A 20,109-nucleotide genomic window follows, 5' to 3' on the forward strand; every position below is an offset into this window, starting at 1 on the left:
AGTTTCATATAAAGAAAAATTTGTTTTTAAAACTAATTCAAACTGAGCCAGGAGATGGTGGTGCATGCTTTTAATCCCAGCGTTCGGAGGCAGAGCCAGGTGGATCTCTATGAGTTCGAGGCCAGCCTGGTCTACAGAGCGAGATCCAGGACTACACAGAGAAACTCTGTCTTGAAAAATCAAAACAAACAAAAACTTATTCAAACTGAGCTGATATTGAGATAATTCCCTGCTTCTAAGTAGGAATGAGAATACAAATAAATTTTTGTATCTGTACTTACATATTCATCTTTTACCATAATCATTTCTATCTATATTAGAAATTTTCACATATTATATGAATTAACAATTACTGTTAAACATACACCATGGCACTAGAAGAATAATTTTAAATCTAAAATGCTCAACCAATGGGACATATTATATGGTTTTCTGTAGTAAACATTATAGAACTTAGGAGGATCCATTGTACATAATGTATATATATTATATATATATAAATGTACATATATAGTACATTGTATATATATGTGTGTCTGTGTGTGTGCATATATATATATGGTAAGAAAGCAGTTGAAGAGGTGTACAAATACACTCTATCTAGGTATCTTAGAATTGTATGACTCAATAAAAATATTTCATGCAACTGTATTGGGTATAAATTTTCATTACATACACACAGTGTCTATTTCAGAGTGAGTATTCTGTGCTTTGTTGGTAATTTTAAGATTTTTAATAAAAACTGCAGTGTTTCATTGGCAAACATTTTTATGTTTTGTTTTTTATGTGATACAATAGAATAAAACATGGTGTTTTATTTAAACATCTCTATTCAGGGTATACATGTAGGAAACTATTTTACTTGAAAATTTGGACACCTCAAACAGCCTTGAGGCACAGGGAGGGACTTGGACCTACCTTACTAAATGTACCTCCCCCTGGGAGGTCTTACCTACTTGTAGGAGGGAATGGGGGTGGGTTGGGAGGCTGAGAATCGAGGGGAGGCAGGAAGAGGGAAGAGGGAAAATTTTTTCTTTTTTTTTTCTTCTTTTTTTTTTTTGGTTTTTCGAGACAGGGTTTCTCTGTGTAGCTTTGCACCTTTCCTGGGACTCACTTGGTAGCCCAGGCTGGCCTCGAACTCACAGAGATCTGCCTGGCTCTGCCTCCCGAGTGCTGGGATTAAAGGCGTGCGCCACCACCACCCGGCGGAAAATTTTTTCTTAATAAAAAAATTTGGAACCCTTTAAAATCATTACTATGGAAGATGCCACTTATCTTCCTTTATGATATAGTATCTCAGAAAGATAAACCTATGGAAATATAAAACCAATTTAGTTATCCCAATAGATAGATGATAGTTTTATGTTATGTATGCTTATAACTAAAGTGAACTTTTAAAATAAATAAATAAATAAATAGAACTAAAAGGAAGCAAACAACTCAATATCAAAGATGGATGTGTCAGCTCTAATACGCCAGCATCTTTAATAACTGACAAGAGTGTCCTTGAGATTCCTGGGGATACTTGTCCAGTAGTGGTCCCACTTTCCAAAGCCAGGAAGGACTCCGTTACAATCTAATGTTCTTTTAATTGTCTTATTCTATAAAAAGAAGAGAATATTGTTAAGAATAACTAATCTGATTATTCTCAAACATTGAAGTTATAAATATAATAGCACAAATTATATACAACACACTTCTGAGGGCATTTTACATGACTAAAAAATAAAAAAATGATTAATTCTATACAATTTTGTGAATTAAAAATTATGTTAATATCCCTGTATATAAATTTCTCAGAAAAGCTGCTTTTAATGTAAAAAAAAATTACAGAAGAAAAATAAAGTACCACTTGGAATATACAAAAATGAGCTTTTGTCTTCCTATCATTGATAGGAAGCAGATAAAAAGTAATTATTTGCTTTATTTTTTGTAATTTCTATTATTTTTAAAAATAGCATTTATTGTGTGTGTATGTATGCATATATGTGTGTGGTCATGTGCACCCATGTGTATCGTGTGTGTTTCTGTGTGTTTCGAGGACAGCCCTCGGTAATCCGTTCTCTCCTACCATATTGATTCAAGGTATTGAACACAGATCATTAGGCTTGGTGATAAACACCATTACCTGCTGAGCCATCTTAGAAGCCCTGTAACTTCTCAAGACCATTAACTTTTACAATTCCTAGAATCAATTGGCATTAACTTTTGTTCCTTTTATCTTTGAGGTTAATATAATTACACCATTTTCCCTTCCCTTTCCTCCCCACAAGCCCTTATATTTACCCCACCTTTCCTTCTTTCAAGTTCATGACCTTTTTCTATTAATTGTTATTACATGCATATATGTATATACATACACAATTATAAATATAACATTATTAGCCTGTATATTTTGACTTCTATGTAAGTTTTCAAGGATGAACATTTGGCATTTGACAAACAATTGGTATGTCCTTCTCTACGAAAAATTATTTCTCCCACTCTCAGTATTCCTAATGCCTGTAGCTGCTTGTGAAGGGTTGAGGCCTTGTAGTCTTTCCCCTGCCCACTTTAGCATGTCTGCTGTTGTTCTTGGTCAGCTTGTGTTTTGGCAGTCATGGTGGTGAGACTGTAAAGGGTATAGCTTCCGGTATCACTAAGAGATATAATCTCACAGCAAACTCCCTGATCCTGCACCTCATGCAATCCTTCTCTCCCCTTTTCACCAATGTTCCCTGACTTTAGGTGTGGACTTGTTTAATGTTTAAATACGCAATGCCTTCCTCACAGACTCCTCTATTTGATGCCTGTTTAGAAGCCGTCCATAGGCTCTGAACTGTGCTTGGTAGTGCACTGAGTTTTGTGAGTGTGAGTTCAGGAAACATCTTCTGAGACTGGTAGAACTCCCACACTGCCTGTCTTTGGTGAAAGAAGGACTATAGTAAGAGCAAGAGGGAGCCATCTCTCTGGACAATTGGCTGAGGTGTGCACTTCTGTGGTTAAGTATGGCAGGAGTAAGCATTACATGTACAGTCGAAGATATACCTTAATCTGGAGAATGGTATTCATATTTCAAAAGCATATCTTATTCTATGTCCGATTTTACTTTTATATTGTTTTTTAACTTTAAGAATCAGATAATTAAATTCATTGGAAAATGAGTTTTGAGGAAACAAAAGGAATAGGTTTGTGTTGCATAAGATATTTCATTTATCTCTTACAACAACAGTGAAAGACAGTGAGTTTTTGATGTATAAATGAGAACAGTAGGTATTTTTTAATAAAAATTTCTGACTTCCATGACAGATGTTAATAACTGTATTATAGTTTGCCTTAAATAAATATAACAATTAGATTTTAACTCTTGAAAAAGAAATAGTTTCCAACTATTAAAACAAATGTCCATAAAAATTATGAAATCAATAATACTCAAGCTAACATTAATTTGATTTGAGAGATAATATAATTATTTTGAAACTATCTGATCTCAAAAAAACTGAATATGGTTCATTCTGCTACAGCCCAATTTTGTTCATTTTTTCTCATTAGTTCAGCAAGCTAATACTATTGTGTTCAGTATGGTAATTTAATCCTCAGACCACAATTCTTTATTTGAAAGATTAATATGTTTTGTCTTCCTCCTACCATGAAACTATTTCCCATTCAAGTGATTCAAACTACTACATATTAAATTGCCAACTTTGTTCCCATAAAACCTGGTTTAATTTCATGTTTAAACTAAAATTGATTATTAGAGATTCTGTAGTAACTCAAAATTACAAACCCCAATATGTCAGGGGACTTTCATACAATATTTTAAAACTCAAAGTAATAAGCATCATATATATGGTTGATAATAAGAAGATCTATGGTATCGTGACAACCAGAGACATCCCAGTAGAACTAGAACATATAGAACATTTAGAACAAGTGTCCAGCAGTCTGAAAAGCTCAAACGTCAGGTTCAGAATTTATATGAACAGCTGAGTCCTTCAGACCCATGGAAGTGAAGCCCAGATTTTTAACCAATACGCTCTTTTTTTCTGATAACATTAAATAAGAACACAGTCATATTTAAATGAAAAGCTCAAAGCTGATCATTTCATGGTAAAACAAGAAGCTAGTAGGAAGAAGTAGGTTGACCAGAACGATCACAGAATATCTGATAAATATATCAGTGCAAAAATATAAAAATCAGCCGGGCGGTGGTGGCGCACGCCTTTAATCCCAGCACTCGGGAGGCAGAGCCAGGCGGATCTCTGTGAGTTCGAGGCCAGCCTGGGCTACCAAGTGAGTTCCAGGAAAGGCGCAAAGCTACACAGAGAAACCCTGTCTCGAAAAAACAAAAACAAAAACAAAAAAAAAATAAAAAAAAAAATAAAAATCAGGGGCCATTGATTCAGAAGCAGATAACAATAGAAATACCAGCTTTGGGGAAGTAATACCAAACTTAATTATATTTCTATATTTTTATTCACAATTCTTTCTTTGATAAAATACTAGTGGTGATTTATAAGAAATGATACAATGAAAGCAAAAATGACAGCAGAAGAGGGATACTGCGTCAGTAAAAGTTCTGGCACTATGGCACTCCTTATCAATCTGACTCCAAAGGTAATTAAGTTCCAAGATCTGTGTTTAATACTTTCCATCACTGTGACTGGACACATGACAGAAAGCAACTTTCAGGAAGAATAAATAACTTTGGTCCCCAATTTAAGAAGAGGCATAGTTCATCACAGCAGGAAAGTAATGCAGTCAAACTTTAGGCAGCTTGTCACACCGTGTTCTCTTCTAAAAAAGCAGAGATCTGAATGGTGAGGCTCCTTTTAGTCTCTTTGTTTCTCCTTTGAACTATTTTATTCAACTTGGAGCTGCATTCTATGGGACGGTGCTGTATTCAGGATGAATCCTCCCCACTCATTTAAGCCTCTCTGGAAATGCCTCCAAAAATAGCAGCAGAATTATTTCTCCTAGATGGTTCTCAATATGCTGAATTTGACCATCAAAAGACAGCCACCACAGCTGCTTTACAAGTGCCATTGGTCCCATCACCTAGCAAAGGATGGTTATTACAAAGTGTAGATAGGCACTACTGATGGGCCTATTTTTTAGTAAAAAGAACTCACTCAGATAACCAGAAATTTACTCATTGTACAACATAAAAAATTAACGATTCCTTGATGTTCTAACCACAAATTTCCTCATTATACAACATAAAAAAATTAATAATTCCTTGATGTTCTAAGTCAAATTAAATTTACTGAAGAAAACCAACTCTCCGGACTCACAAGAAATTGAAGTTGATCATTCTTGGACATCTCATAGTTTCTAGTCAAGAACAGTGTGGGTGTGATTGATCTAATGCAATTGAAGCCTTTGAGGAGGAACATCTGGTCCTTCTCAAGGCCATGTTCTACAATGAGGCCCCTGGGTGACTAGCTCTACGGAGTGTGAGAAAAAAGTCTGTGGTCTGCTCTCTTCCAGTTTGAAGATACAGTTTTTCTTTCTTCAGTATGCCACCTTGGCATAACATGGAGAAGCAGACACATGGGACACACAACCCCAATTCCTTTCGATATTTTGTGAGTTGTTCCCTATCCCTACATTCTTCTGTCTTTCATAAACCAAATGAACCAAGTCTGTCCTTTTCCTACACTGACAGCAGATGTTAAAGCTGTGAGTAAAAGCACAATGTTGCTGGAGGATAAAAAGTTCAGTCACCTTGAGTTTATGCTTTTTTTTTTGTCTTATGAATTTGCTATGCTCGACTTTCTTAGATGCACATAAGTAAGCTGTACCTTCCACTGAGACTTTCACTCAATAACCTGTCTTCTTGGAGTAATATTTGTGCCAATGTAGGATACCCATGTCAAACTCCTTTACTTTTTTAAATTATGTTTTAAGTAGCTTACAAACTAGCAAGGCTTCATGAACTTCTTGCAGACATCTTTAATTTTGGTTAACTCATTCTCATATTTCACATTTCCACAAACCCTTGTCTCACACAATTAAACCTTTAGCTCCCACTATCCCCCTCCTTCATTACTTCCTATCACACACGTGTTATAATATTCCTTCTTATTATGTTTTGTACTTGATTATAAGATTATGTTTCCTTATGTGTCCCCATATAGCTTTATCATGCACACTTCATTTTGGTTAAATCTTACTCTCCACATATTTCCTAATGCCCATCACTCCACTACCTGTTTAAACTTATTTGAGTCCAGTATTTTTTTCTGCTGCCACCTTACATATAATCTACCCCATTCCTTAAATGCATAACCTCTGTTGTTCATTACTAGTTTCCTGAGTATCACATACACTTCAGGCTAACCACAGAAAACACAAGATTGCAAGCTAAAATCTATATATCAGATAAAATATTAATGACCTGTCTTTTTGGGGCCTTGGTGACTTGATTCAGTATTGTTTTTTCCAATTCCAATAGTTTATTTACAAATTGAATGATTTCAGGTTTCTTTACAAGTATTATTCCATTGTATATATGTGCTACGTTTTCTCAATCCATTCACCATTTGATGGACACCTAGGCTGATTCTATTTTGATAATATTGTGAATAGAATGGCAGTAAACATAGAAGTGTAATGATCTCTGTAGCAGGATATAAAATCTTTTGGGTACAGACCCAACATGGTATATCTGGGTCATAACTGCACTTCTAGTTCCATCTATTTTGAGAAACTTCCAAACTCATTGCCAAAGTTACTGGACTAGTTTACATTCCCTTCAGTGGTGGAAAAAGGTTTCTTTTCACCACATCCATGACAGCATGTATTGCTACTTATATTACTGATGATGGTCACTCTGACTGGAATGAGATGAAACATTAAGCCATTTTTAATCTCCATTTCCCTGAAAACTAAGGGTGTTGAATATTTTAAAAGGTGTTTAATAACAGTTTGTATTTATTTTTGGCAATTTTCTATTCAGATCCAGGGCCCAGTTTTTAATTGGGTAGTTTGATTTTTTTTTAATATTATGAATACTAATCTTCTGTCAGAGAGGTATGGTTGGTAAAGATTTCCCATTATGTTGGGTGCCTCATCACTCAATTGATCATTTCTTCTACAGGTGACTTTTCAACAAATTAGTGCCCCTGGAGGCACTAAATGAAGATATGCCATTGCCATTTCTACTTGTCCTTAAGAACTACATGGTAGAACCCCACTGTTGAAGACACCTCACACTTTGTTCTCAGGACATAGAGAAATCAATGTTGAACTGATCAAGAAACACTGTCCCTGCTGGATAGCTTTGCTTGTGCTTGAAAATTCTATGGAGGATCCTGGAGGAGATAAAAATGACATTAACAGTCTTACCCTTTGCTGGGCAATGAATGTTTAATATGGGACTATCAGACAAGATGTCACCATTGGTTAATAGTGGCAGAACTGTAACTAACCATCCCCTTGATTGGATTTGAACCCTTCTCCACAGGAGGAAATTCACGCCTGGTACTAAAAAGAAGATCAAAACCTATAGCTAGAGAAGTCATAGGCCCTAGGAGAGAACCTATTGATGTGATTTTGATAAATGATTGTGTTACCAAACTCATAGATTTGTGGTATCCTCAACCTTGGTCAGAGAAGCTCCACTTCACAGAAGGTAGTGCTTAATATAAAGACTCAAAAACACTCATAATGCTGAAAATAAGTGACTGTGACTATTATCAAAATAGAATCAGCCTAGGTGTCCATCAAAAGGTGAATGGATTGAGAAAACGTAGCACATATATACAATGGAATAATACTTGTAAAGAAACCTGAAATCATGCAATAGAACATTTGTATCATAGATAGAACATTTGTATCAGGAGACACAATGGAAGAGTGAATGAAAGAATATAAGAGCCAAAGGATAGGATGGGATGCCAAGATAGACTGGCCTCTGGGTATTGACATGGCTATTATACTTACAGCAGCTGTTGTTACCTGCAAAAGGTCAAAAGAACTAAAAACTCCACCTGGAAAGCAGAGCAGTTCCTGATGCCCTATGTCTAGTTGCACATCTACTCTAGTTGCAGACCTCTGCCAGTGGATGGATACAAAAGGAGAGAGAATCATTTTGGAAGGACCATTGGTAGGTTAGCCTTGCACCAGTGGATGACCTCACACATGTACACAAATGGGCATCACAAATAGAACTTCATGAGTTATGAAGAAAAAGAACACAAAGTTTGGAGGGGGTATTGGGAAAATAGGAGAATTAGAGAGGAATATGACCAATATACATTGTATCCATATATGAAATTTAAAAAAACAAAACAAAAAAGACTAAGTATTAAGGATAATCAAAATCTAAATTTGCTGATTTGCTGGTGGTGCTACATTAGACTTGGAATATAGAACGTTAGCATTTTTTCTGTTTATACTATTAAGTTTCAATTATGGTAAATACAAAAAAATAGAAAAAAAATCTAAAACTTGAGAAATTGGAACATAGCCTAAAATATTTTACCTTGTCTAATACCCTCTTCTTCTTTTACTTCTTACAATATATAAGTAAAATTATACCCTTAACTCTTCAAAGGCATAATTCAGTACTCTTAACTCCTTCCACATTGTGATATTATTATCATCACCACACACCTATGCAACATTTTCATCCCCACAAGCTGAAACTCTCTACTCACTAATCAATAACCCCCCAAACTGCTCTTTCCTCACTCCCAGGGAACCTTCATTGAACCTTCTGTCTCAGTGAACTCAAGGTCTCCTAGGAGAATCATCCTCTATGTAATTGACTATATCTCCCAGTCCAATGTCTCCTGAGGACATCTGTGCTGAAGCATGTGTCTCAAGTTCATTTCCTCTTGTAACATTATGCCTTAGCTGGAAAATATGACTATATTTGGCAAAAATATGATAAGAAATTGGAAAGTGAAAAAGTAATTGCTATTAATGAGTTCATTGACCGTAAATTAAAGTGGGGTGTCTGTGTTGGGTGGGGACTGAGGAGCTGAAAGGCAACAGCACTTACACTAGAAACTTGATTTTAACACAACTTCATTTGTGGTTCGCATTAGATACAGAACCTTGTGGATTTACTGCCTGGATTGAAAATGGACAAACTGCAGAAGAGCCTCCTGATGGAGTACCTCCTTTGCAAAGAGGTTTTTCTATTAAAAAAAAAAACCCCAACCATACGAATCATTCCATTGCTATAAAGCAATCTAGTGAACATTGAGGACAAAGCTGGCCAAGGTAAACACAAAGGAGAAGATTGGTCCACATCTTCTCACACTGTTAGAATGGTATCTCGGTGTTAATTGCCTGTGAGTTTCTGATGACAGAACTTGGCCCTCAAAACACTTCATTCTCAGATGGGATTAGCTTACTCCAGAATCTGTACTCATATTTCCCATTTGCCCATCAACAGTGATGAGGGCTAATTGCATCTTCAGGAAAGCTACATAGTAACTGCATTTTGATTCTCAAAACAGCATTAGGCTCCCAAATCAAAGGTGGAAGAAAAAAGCGGTCACCAGATGATGGATGACTTTACTTATTTAGTTACAAAATGTTTGTTTTCTGTCATTGAATTGTAAGAAGCAAATCATCAATGGACACAAAGTATTCAATACAAAAATACTACAGTATCCAAAAAGAATTTCTATAGTTGTAGGCACATCTCTTCTTATAGAATATATATATAATTTCATGAATATCTATTAATATTTCACATACATTCTACACATGTGCATAGATAGACATTATTATTAAAACATGCTTGAAATTTAAAGGTATCCTAACATTCTCTATCAAGTTCCACAGCCTATGAACCATCAAACCAACCTTTAAACTTTTATTGTCAAGCTGGACATCGTCACACATCATGAGGATAAGATCAGAAAGCGTTTTTATTGGTTAAGTACATAAGTGATTGCTGCTATTCCTGAATCTAATTTCCTATTCTGGAATTTTGAGTTGCAGAGGCTAAACTCCTTGACTATTCTTTGTCTTCGGTATACCTCTTGACCTCTAAACTGCAAAGTGTGTCTTTTTGAGATTTCACTTGTAGCCTGGCTTGACATTTTCCACATTGCCACCTACTATATAATTACATGCTAGCCTTTGACCCCTAAATCTAAGACTCTCAAACATAGTGTTTAAATCTTCAATTGGGGCTTAATATCATGGATTTTCATCTCAAAACTCATGAGAATTCACTGGAAATAATCCTATGACTGAGCTGCTGTATCCTGTGGTCTTGACTCTCATCCCTGAATATTTCACTCTCTTACTGTAGATAACTGGATATTTGCCCTCTGTATCTACTAAATGATTCATCAGTGAACAATTTAGACTGACGACAAATGGTTTAAAATCATTATTATAAACAAGTTTTAAATTACACTTTAAGGAGATGTACCTTTACATTAGGATCTTGGGGATTATTTGGAGTTTTACATTATAAGAAAAATTACAGAAATATGTATGTTCAAGATAGAATGTTACTATTCATAATAAAATATATTAGATTAGTGGCTATACTTGTTGCTGTCAAAACTAGCTGAAGAAAGAACTTAAGTAAATATTTATTCTGAGATTCAAGGGAATCTCTTAACTCAGAGGCCCTATAAAATAAAAAGATAAGTTAAACATGTATGAAACATAATGCCACAAAAGATACATGTTTATTCTGGACAGAAAGAATGGGTACATGGCAAGGGAAGATGAGGCCAAAACCAAACCAAAATCCATCAGGTCAATCACCAAATACTGTAGCTCCATTCCCACCATCTGGGAAGAACAGTAGCATCTTGTGGGCTCTAATGGATTTGGACTGTTTCACTTCCCTGGTGCTGACTGAAGAACACATTATCTCTCTTGAGCTAACTCCGGTTGCTGTGACTTCAGCTTTCCTTAGCCTACTGACATTTCAAGATCATGGAAGTTCCAAGATCCTATCTTCTCCATTGCACCTTAGATTTTACCTTCACGGCTTTATCAATGGCCTTTCAGGTACTCCTTGGAGGGAAGTCAACCCTATACTACACTATACTACTGTGCTTGGCTTCAGAGGCTTTCTGGAACTTCAGTGCAAGCCAACATGAACCCATAAGTCTTTGATTTTGCATCTCTAAAAATCTAAAAATCAGCACCATGTGATTAATACTGCCAAATTCTGCTGCCATCTTGACAAACCACCTATACCTCTAGCATAGCTGTAGTAGGCTCTGTGTGCCTTGGTGTCCAAACCTGGATAAATCCTCCTGCAGGCAGTTGGTTTTGAAAGGAGCCAGCCCCTTTAGACGCCCCCTGGATTCAGGCTCTCTCCCTTCAATTAATTTGTATTTTTTGTCAGTTAAAGAAGACTTTCAGGACATTGTTCCTATAGTCCCAGTAAATTGTGTGAGGCTGCTTTTTCTTTGCACAAATCTTTTCAGGAATTTGTGTTGCTTGTTTTCCATGTTGGCATTGTCTGAAACTTTATATGCAATCCTGCTCCCTTCCTCACCAAATTCTACATTTTCCCAATTTTTCACCCCACATGCAGCTTTCTCCCACTGCAAACCTGAAAGGAGTCAGTAGTAATCACAACAAAGTCTGAATGCTATGCTATTTTGAAATCTTCAGCCAAACAAGTAAGACCACTGTCATTATCTAGCCCCACTGGAGTTCTCAAGACTCATAGGAGGAAGTCAGATGTTTTTAGCAGAATGCAACATTAAAGGCCTTTAGTCCACTTCCCAGCAGTCCAAAAACCTTCTGAGCATGTTTTCTTTGTCTGCCCTTTGTTCTACACTTACACTAGGACATCTGATGAAGCTTGGTAACATTCTAGGTATTCTTCAGTGCATAGCTCAAAAATTTCACATGTTCTTCACATAAACCAGTTTAAAGGCCAATAAACCACAAAACCACATAGGTTTGTCAGGCCAACAACCCCACTTCCCAGTACCAATACTCTGTATTTCTTACCAAGTAACTTTAGGGTGGATGATTTGGTTTGTTTGTGGCTTAAGAGGGCATGCATGCCATCGGAGTAGGGAGACATAGAGGCAACTGGTCACGTCATACTGTAGTTAGGAAGCAGGGAAATGAACCCTAGTACAGAAGCAGTGTTCTCCCCTTTCATTTTTATTCATTCTGGACTCTAGACTACGGAACAGCACCTCCCATATTCGAAGTAGGTTTTTCCTCCTTAATTCAACCTCTCTGAAAATAGCCTAATGATGTTCCCTAGGTGACTCCATATCCAGTCAAACTGACAGTAAAGTCACCACAAATAATGTTTAACCTGTTTATAAAAGGAAAACTAAGAAAATTGTAACTTATTTCTTTAGAATATTTTAATTTTATAATAGAAGCATTCATAGGTACAATCTAAAGATCTAAAATAACTAGATAATTCCAAATTTAAGTATTTCCATTTAGAAAAATAAAATAAGGACTCAATGGTTGATGCCTGCCTAGATTATTAATTTTTCCCTAGCATCACAACAAACAAAAAGCAAATGCAGAAAAGGTACTAAAGATATTAACTCCATTAAGTATATCTTAAACAAAATGTTGAATTCAGAAGCATTTTAATACAGTAGAATATATATTAATCTAAGAATCTTGAATTAACTTCAATAGAGTTTATATATCCAATTGTTCTAAAAATAATTTAATTGTGGCATATATAATATATACATTAGGTTATATATTATATATTACATATAATAAAATAATTTTTGAAAATTACTTAAAAGTAACTAAGAAGTTTATAATTAATCCTAAATGTATAAAAGCAATTTCAGATACTTTCAGAAAAAAAATATTTGATGAGCCTCTATTCACTTTCCTATGCCCACTTTTCTTTTTACAACATTTTTTAGAGCAAATCACACAATGCTATTTATCTACTTATTATTATATGTGATGGTTAATTTTAATTCAACTTACCAAAATCTAGAGTCCCAGGGATTTCCTAAGCAGGTTGACTTGTAACCTTTTGTGGGAGTTGCCTTGATTATTTTAATTGAGGTGGAAGAACTATCCTGAGTGTGGGCAGCGTCATTCCTTGGACTGGGCCCTGGACACTATGGAGAGAGCAGGCTGAGCACTGGCCAGCATGTACACACCTGTGGCTCATTGCTGACTATAGATAGAATGTGGCCTGTTCTTTCAATCTCCTAAAACCTTGAAATCTCTACAGTGCTGGGCTGTAACCTAGCTACAGTGAGCTAAGTCGACCATTTTTCTTTTAATTTGCTTTTGTCAGAGTATTTTATTATGGCAAGAGAAATGACTCTAAGATAATATACATGTAATTTTTATAATTTTTCATGTCTCATTAGGGAGATCCAGATCTATATCTCTGAATACTTTGCAAGCCACAATACCTTGCTGTAACACTAATAATAAGTAAAAACAGTAAGTTATTGTGATCAATTTATTTTTCCATCAGAAAATGATAAGCAATTTGTATTATCAGATATGAGTCCACTTTGAGCATAAAATTTACTCTTATTAAGGCCTGCTTATGGATTATTTTTGTGCTTTGTATTGGACAAATATCTGAAAAGTGATTACCTTCAAGAAGCTAAAATTCCTACAACCCAGAGGAACCAATAGAACAACAATTATTTTAAGTGGGGGACAATGTTCTCACACAATATGGAAAGTCAGAGGCGGTGCTGCATACCCATGATCTCAGCACTCAGAGGTGGAGGTGGGAGAATAAAGAACTCAAGCCATTTGCAACTAAATAGAAAGTTTGAAGAATGCCCATGCCTATATGGACCCTCTCTCATAAAAGCAAAATCCAACCAACCAATTGAGCATAAAAATCTTAAGGGACAGTTTAAAAGAAAAATTTCACTGCAGATGAAAAGTCATAGGATTTAATGGATTAATAATCTACATTTCATTTTACAATAATTTTGGGGGAGAATAAGTAAATACTATTAAATCAATAATTAGTATCCTGGGAAATGTCTAAGTTCATTTTTGTGATTATTAAAAATATTTCCTCTAGTAAAGGTAATGTCTTCAAAATTAAGTTTAAGGTCACTTTGATCACTAAAGATAGCATTCTCTAGAGAAAAAAGTCCTATTTATAGTCATAATTCTTAAAACTCTTCTAGCCATGCAAGTATTATAAATGAATTTATAATAATTCCAGCAGGCTCACCTATAGGATTAAAATCAGTCTCAAATCATTCAAAACTTTATTCTCACTTGGGAAGCATACAGTGAATTCAGATGCAACATTTTGCTGTCTCTTTGATTTTCCTGAAGTCAGAACTAATAGAAAACATGCTTGAAAACATACCACATAGAACACGGTGGCGGGATGTGGGTAACTGTGCCAATTAATGAGAGTATAGTGTCAAAATGGAACTTCTGTTACTCTCATCTTTTCCATTCTTATGCCTTGCCTGCCAATCTGTCTGAATGCCATACTGCCTTCTTAATAACATATTCTATTTCACTTAAGGAGACAGCCTGAGGTATGAGGTTAATTAATACAATACTGTGGGACATAGAAACTTAGGCATAACAACTGAAATTTAATTTAGTCATCTCATGTTAATTACTAAGAATCCAGAAAAGAGAGACAACATAATTAAAGGGAAGGAGAGTAGGACTTATGGGGTAACAGAAGGAGCTAGTGAAATATAGCCTCAAGAAAAGACAGCTAAAAGACACTTAATTTCATTTTCCTAATCCCTAAAGGGAAACAGCAAAGGAATGATATCAGAGCCAAAGAATTGATACGAATTGCTAATACACAGTAACCAAAAATAGATGTCCATTAGAGCATTTCAGTAGTTAACATTTATTTTACATTTTCTGTAGAATTATGTATTTTGGCCTCAGGAATCACAGAGAAATAATAACTTACAACAGCAATAAGTGAGAACTTTTTGCTTTGTTTTGCTCCCTGTGGTGTGTTTTAAGGTGTTGAGTTGTGCCTTTGCAACACAAATTAGAGATACAGGATACACTGTGGTCAGTCTATCTTTCCTTAAATGTAGTAAGACTATAAATATTCTTAGATTAATTTGAGATCCTTATTAAGTGCAAAAAAATCAATTAAACTAGGCCTAACAAGCTGTAGCAGACACCATTAATCATTTAATGCGCAAAAATTAAACTGCCACTCTTTGATCATCGGACCCTTTTCTGATCCATAAAATCACTTAATTCATGAGATGATCATAGTTTTAGAACAGGGCTGAGCCCATGATTTATTCTTTTGCTTCTGTGATCTATTGCCTATTTATACTAAAATATATAAAATGACTCGAAACTGATATAAAAAGATCATATAAACATATTTTTTTTTAAAAAAATGTCATTCTTATTTTTCTTGTGCTTTTATTTCACTGCTTTTTATGAAAAATGCATATTTCATTTTCACGGTTCTTTGATTCTTGTTACTTTTACGATTCAGTATAAATAATCAGATTTTTAAAAATCCCTCTTATGGAGCAAATTATCAAAAGCATTCTGGTATTTTAAGGTTGTGAAGCTAAAATTGAATAAAAGCATTAAAGAACTATGTTTCAAAGTACCCTTACTAAGTCTTATACTCAAGCTCACATCAAGTTTCTCTATGTGGCCAATGCTATTCTATTTCATATGGTCATTATTCACAAGCACCTGCAGGGATACTTACAAGAAGAAAGTGAGACATGTGTCTATAAAATGTCAGTGAATAATAATTCACCACTTATTCATAAATTATACAAGTGCTTATACACAACCCATGTTCATCAAGGTAGGATTGTCACCAGGACATATGGATAATTGGGAAAAAATTTTTGTACTGGGCTGTTATGCTTCAAAGAAATATTAAGATGTGAAATCAGTTGATAAGTCAATGGAAAACACAAAGACAGAGCCAAAATAGAATTTTGAGGGTAAGGGATGGAGAAATAGTTCAGCAGAGAGGGTGCATATGTGTGCAGTATATGTGAGATCTTGGGTTTAGTTCCCAGCTGTATTGCAGGGTGGAGGATCCAAAGAGGTGCTCAATACAGACAACACTGTGATAAATAAAGGAATCACATTAACCTGAGTGTTTGTGAAATTCAGGATAGGTCAGAATAGCAAAGGAGTTTGAATAGACACAGATGGTACCATACCTGGCTTGTATATATTATCTGTGTAAATAAAACAGTCAAAAACCATTAAAATCAAACATTGTTCCTCTGAAATTTACCAGAAGAAAACCAGTGGGACTATACAGGAATATTATAGGGAAGTGTAAGGAATGTTTGGTCTTTGATAATGATACTAAGATGTATTAAGACCCAACATTCCCTGTTGTTTTCTTTTATATTCCTCAATAATGTTAAGTGATCACTCTGCTTCTCCTCAGCAAGTCCTTGCCCTCCTCCTCTTCCTGTTAGGATGACTTTCCTTGCTCATATCAGTTACTCTATTATGTAGACAACTTAAAGTTAATAATGTTACAAGGATACGGAAAAGCAGAGTTATGATGGAGTCCACAGTGCCAAGACAGCAGATAGTGTGCCCCTTTCCCATGAGAGACTAGTGGCAACTTTAAATTTGCTGTAATGGTAGTTATGCACCATGAAAAATTGGCAAGTACTATATATAATGATTTTTTAGGTAGATGAGTGGTTTCTTAAACATTATCTGCTATTATGTACATATCATATATCTTCATATTCTTTCCAGTTATGTATTTTGCTCCTGTTTTTGTGAATCGAACAGTTAAAGCTGTCTGTAGAGAAGTGGTAATGCTTAAGGCTTCTAGACTAGAAAGTCTAAGCATGTATACACACAGTTTACAAAACAGTTCAGAAAGGGCTCTCGAGAGAAAATGAGCCTTCCTTAGTGCTGAAACACCAAGTTTCATAGACAAATAAGATAGAGCAGGGGAGATTGGGAGGAATGAAGTGATCACAAAACTGTGTAAATAAATCAATGCGATTTGGACTTTTCAGTAAAATGGAAAAGCATTAAAATGTTTGTTTTAGTCATTTTACTTGACCCATAGGAGTAAAGAAAGTGAGAAAATCTTATTTTATAACAACTAGAACATAAAAGGAAATATATTTCTTAAGACTAGACTAAGCCTTCATATTTTAATAAAGTAGTATGTCTTTGAAAAAATACAGATCTCATTTGGGGGCTAAACTAGAGCTCATTGATTGATGAGAATATAAGCAAGTTCATAAGAATGATCTTAAAATGATGCAGAATTGGGACCTTAGAGGCAAGAGCGAGCACAGTTGTGTCAAAGACTGAAGCATTGCAGATGGCCTGATAGGTGGGATTTTCACAAGGCACTTTTCCAACTCTTCAGTTCACTGTTTTCTGTATAATAGAGACAACTATTTGGATTTTTTTGACAAATTCCTTAAGCAGTGGGCCAGTGGCTACATATCTAAAACATAAAGAAGCAAAGTAAATATGGGTCTAAAGTAGCCACTCAGCTACTTACCCAGAAGTTCCAGACACAGAGCTATGGATGGATCCATTTTTAAAACCCTTTCTCCAAATTAACCAAGAACCCAGTAAGAATATGTTTTTAACACTCACCCCACACATAAAAAATTAAGGATATATAGAAATAAGACATGCACATGTTTTTTCTACTCTGTGCATCTCAAAGAAATTATGGATTAAGTGATAGTGAAGGTAGCAATGAGGATAAAGGTGACAACTGATAATGATTTGGGCAGTTTTCCAAGTGATTCAAAATTCAGGCTGATCCCATAGCAATACAAATATTTTTCCTGACAAATAGTGATGTTTACATGGAAAATGGAAATAGTTTTAGCCTTATTATTTCTACGGTATAGTGTCCCATAAATTAAGGAAGAGAACAATCAAAATCACAACTGAATTGCCTAATGTATCTGGTGACTTAATCTCTCTGGCCCACATTGTTTTCTCTAAAATGCACAGTCAGCTAATACACTTTAAGGAGAGGAAAAGGAAAGGACATCTAAACTGGTTAGCACATGACAGAATGGAAGACCCATTTAACACTGTTAATTAGTTAGAGTTATTTTGCCTTGAGCATAAAGAACTACATTGTCTTTAGAAACATTTCTGCATATATTTCATTATATTGAGTTTATCTTCTTTGATATACATATTTCTTGAAGTTGCTGAAATTAGACTGCTTTCAAGAAAGAACAATTGGTTATACTACACATTCTGTTGGTACATATCATATCATACCTTGAAATATTTCCATTCTTTTTCTTGTACCTTTTGTATGTATTCATTTTTTACATCTTCCTAGAAGAAAACATAATATTCAAGTAAGTGAGTAATAGTTTTGATTAGTATACACTGTGTGTCTAATCAATAAATTTACAATTAAAGAAAACCTTGAAACACATAACCATGAACAGCTGGAAAAACCTCAAAGCAGCTAACCAGGCATAAAATAAAAATAAATAAGCCATCTTTTATATTATTCCATCACAAAGAATAAAATTAGAAGTCGGGCAGTGATGGCACACACCTTTAATCCCAGCACTTGGGAGGCAGAGACAGGCAGATCTCTGCAAGTTTGAGACCAGCCTGGTCTACAGAGTGAGATCCAGGACAGGCACCAAAATAACTCAGAGAAACCCTGTCTCGAAAAAAAACAAAAAACAAACAAAAAAAGAATACAGTTAGACCTTAAAAGATACACACTTTCTAGAAGTATAATCTATTGACACTTACCATAAATAATTATTATACAAATGATTTTATTACATTTATACAAAATGAGAATACATGTATCCATAGCCTGTTTTATATATTTGACTATTTCAGACATGTATAGAATGTACTGTCGTCATATTGAACTTTCAGTGTCTTCTTTTAAGCACTCCCATACTTGCTCATGCATTTCTTCTTCACAAAGTACCTTTCCTCTTACTATCATGTCTTACTTGTGTTTGTGTTTGTGTGTGTGTGTTTGTGTGTGTGTATATATGTGCATTTGTGTGTATGTATGTATGTGTGTTTGTGTGTGTATGTGTGTATATATGTTTGTGTTTGTTAGTGTGTGTGTAGATGTGTATGTGTGTGTGTTGTATATGTCTGTGACCCAATGACTCTAACTAGGGTTATTTGTAGATGCATTCTATAAGGTTACTTAGTGGAGTATGGGAAAATTATGAGCTGTATAACACTCATATACATCCTTAAATTTATAAATACAGTCTCCTCAGTTCATGATCAGGGCTGGTGACTTATTAGTATACACAGTGTACAACCAATAAACTTACAATTAAAGAAAACTTTGACCACACATAACCATGTGCAGCAGAATAAACACAAAGCACACACACACACACACACACACACACACACACACACACACACACACACTGATGTTGGACAACCAATTGGTGAGGTCTTCCCTGGGGAATACTATTTCTCTGCTCTCAGCATTAATTAGTTGCCTGTAGTTCTTTGTCTAGGGTTGAGGCTCCATGGTCTTTCCCCCATCCATAAGAGCATGTCTATTGGTTACATTTTTTCTTCAAGTCTTGTTTAGGCAGCAATATTGATGAGACTGTGTGGCTATAGCTTCTTTAACATTTCTAGGGGTTGAATACTCACAGCAAACTTCCTAGTTCTTGGCTCTTACAATCTTTCTGACCCCTTTCTGCTATAACCCCTGAGCTTAAGTTAAGATCTCTGAGACACAGATACAGGAATTGTGTTGTAAATAGTAACCAATAGTTCTACCCAGACATGATGCCCATGAACTACAATAACAACCAACATGGTGGGATATTCCTCAGGATGTAGCAGTGGCACACATACCTGCTGGTAACCAATGGCTCACTAATTAGATTTATGCCCTGCTCAAGAAGAGGGAAATCATGCCTGGTATTGGAAACCTATCCAACCACCTGGGGCTAGTGAGGTCATGGATCTTGGAGGAGATCCTAACACTGCCACTTGACTGAAACTATATAATTCCTAACTATATTCTAAATATTTATACCTATACCCACAGATGAGATTAGATCTCATCTCTCATAGAAGATCCATCTTGCAACAGACAGAGACAATTACAGAAAACCACAACTGATCAAAATCGAAAGAAAAAGTGACAGTGTGGTGCTTAGTCATAAACAATAAATCTACAAAACAAACCCTGAAGTCTCTGTA

At 35.3% G+C, this 20,109-nt stretch overlaps 1 protein-coding gene across 1 annotated transcript in view; it reads right to left on the reverse strand.

The window, feature by feature from the left end:
- Positions 1 to 1,461: 1,461 nt before the first annotated feature.
- Cnbd1 (cyclic nucleotide binding domain containing 1) overlaps positions 1,462 to 20,109 on the reverse strand; it is a 367,762-nt gene continuing 349,114 nt past the window's right edge. The window contains exons 12-13 of the mRNA XM_059253897.1: positions 18,169 to 18,228; positions 1,462 to 1,601 (exon numbers count right to left, since the gene is read on the reverse strand). Coding sequence (XP_059109880.1) covers positions 1,485 to 1,601; positions 18,169 to 18,228 — 177 coding nt within the window. The 3' untranslated portion in view covers positions 1,462 to 1,484. The remainder of the gene's footprint in view (positions 1,602 to 18,168; positions 18,229 to 20,109) is intronic.

Source organism: Peromyscus eremicus, chromosome 2 (genome assembly GCF_949786415.1).
Source record: "Peromyscus eremicus chromosome 2, PerEre_H2_v1, whole genome shotgun sequence".
Classification (NCBI taxonomy): domain Eukaryota; kingdom Metazoa; phylum Chordata; class Mammalia; order Rodentia; family Cricetidae; genus Peromyscus; species Peromyscus eremicus.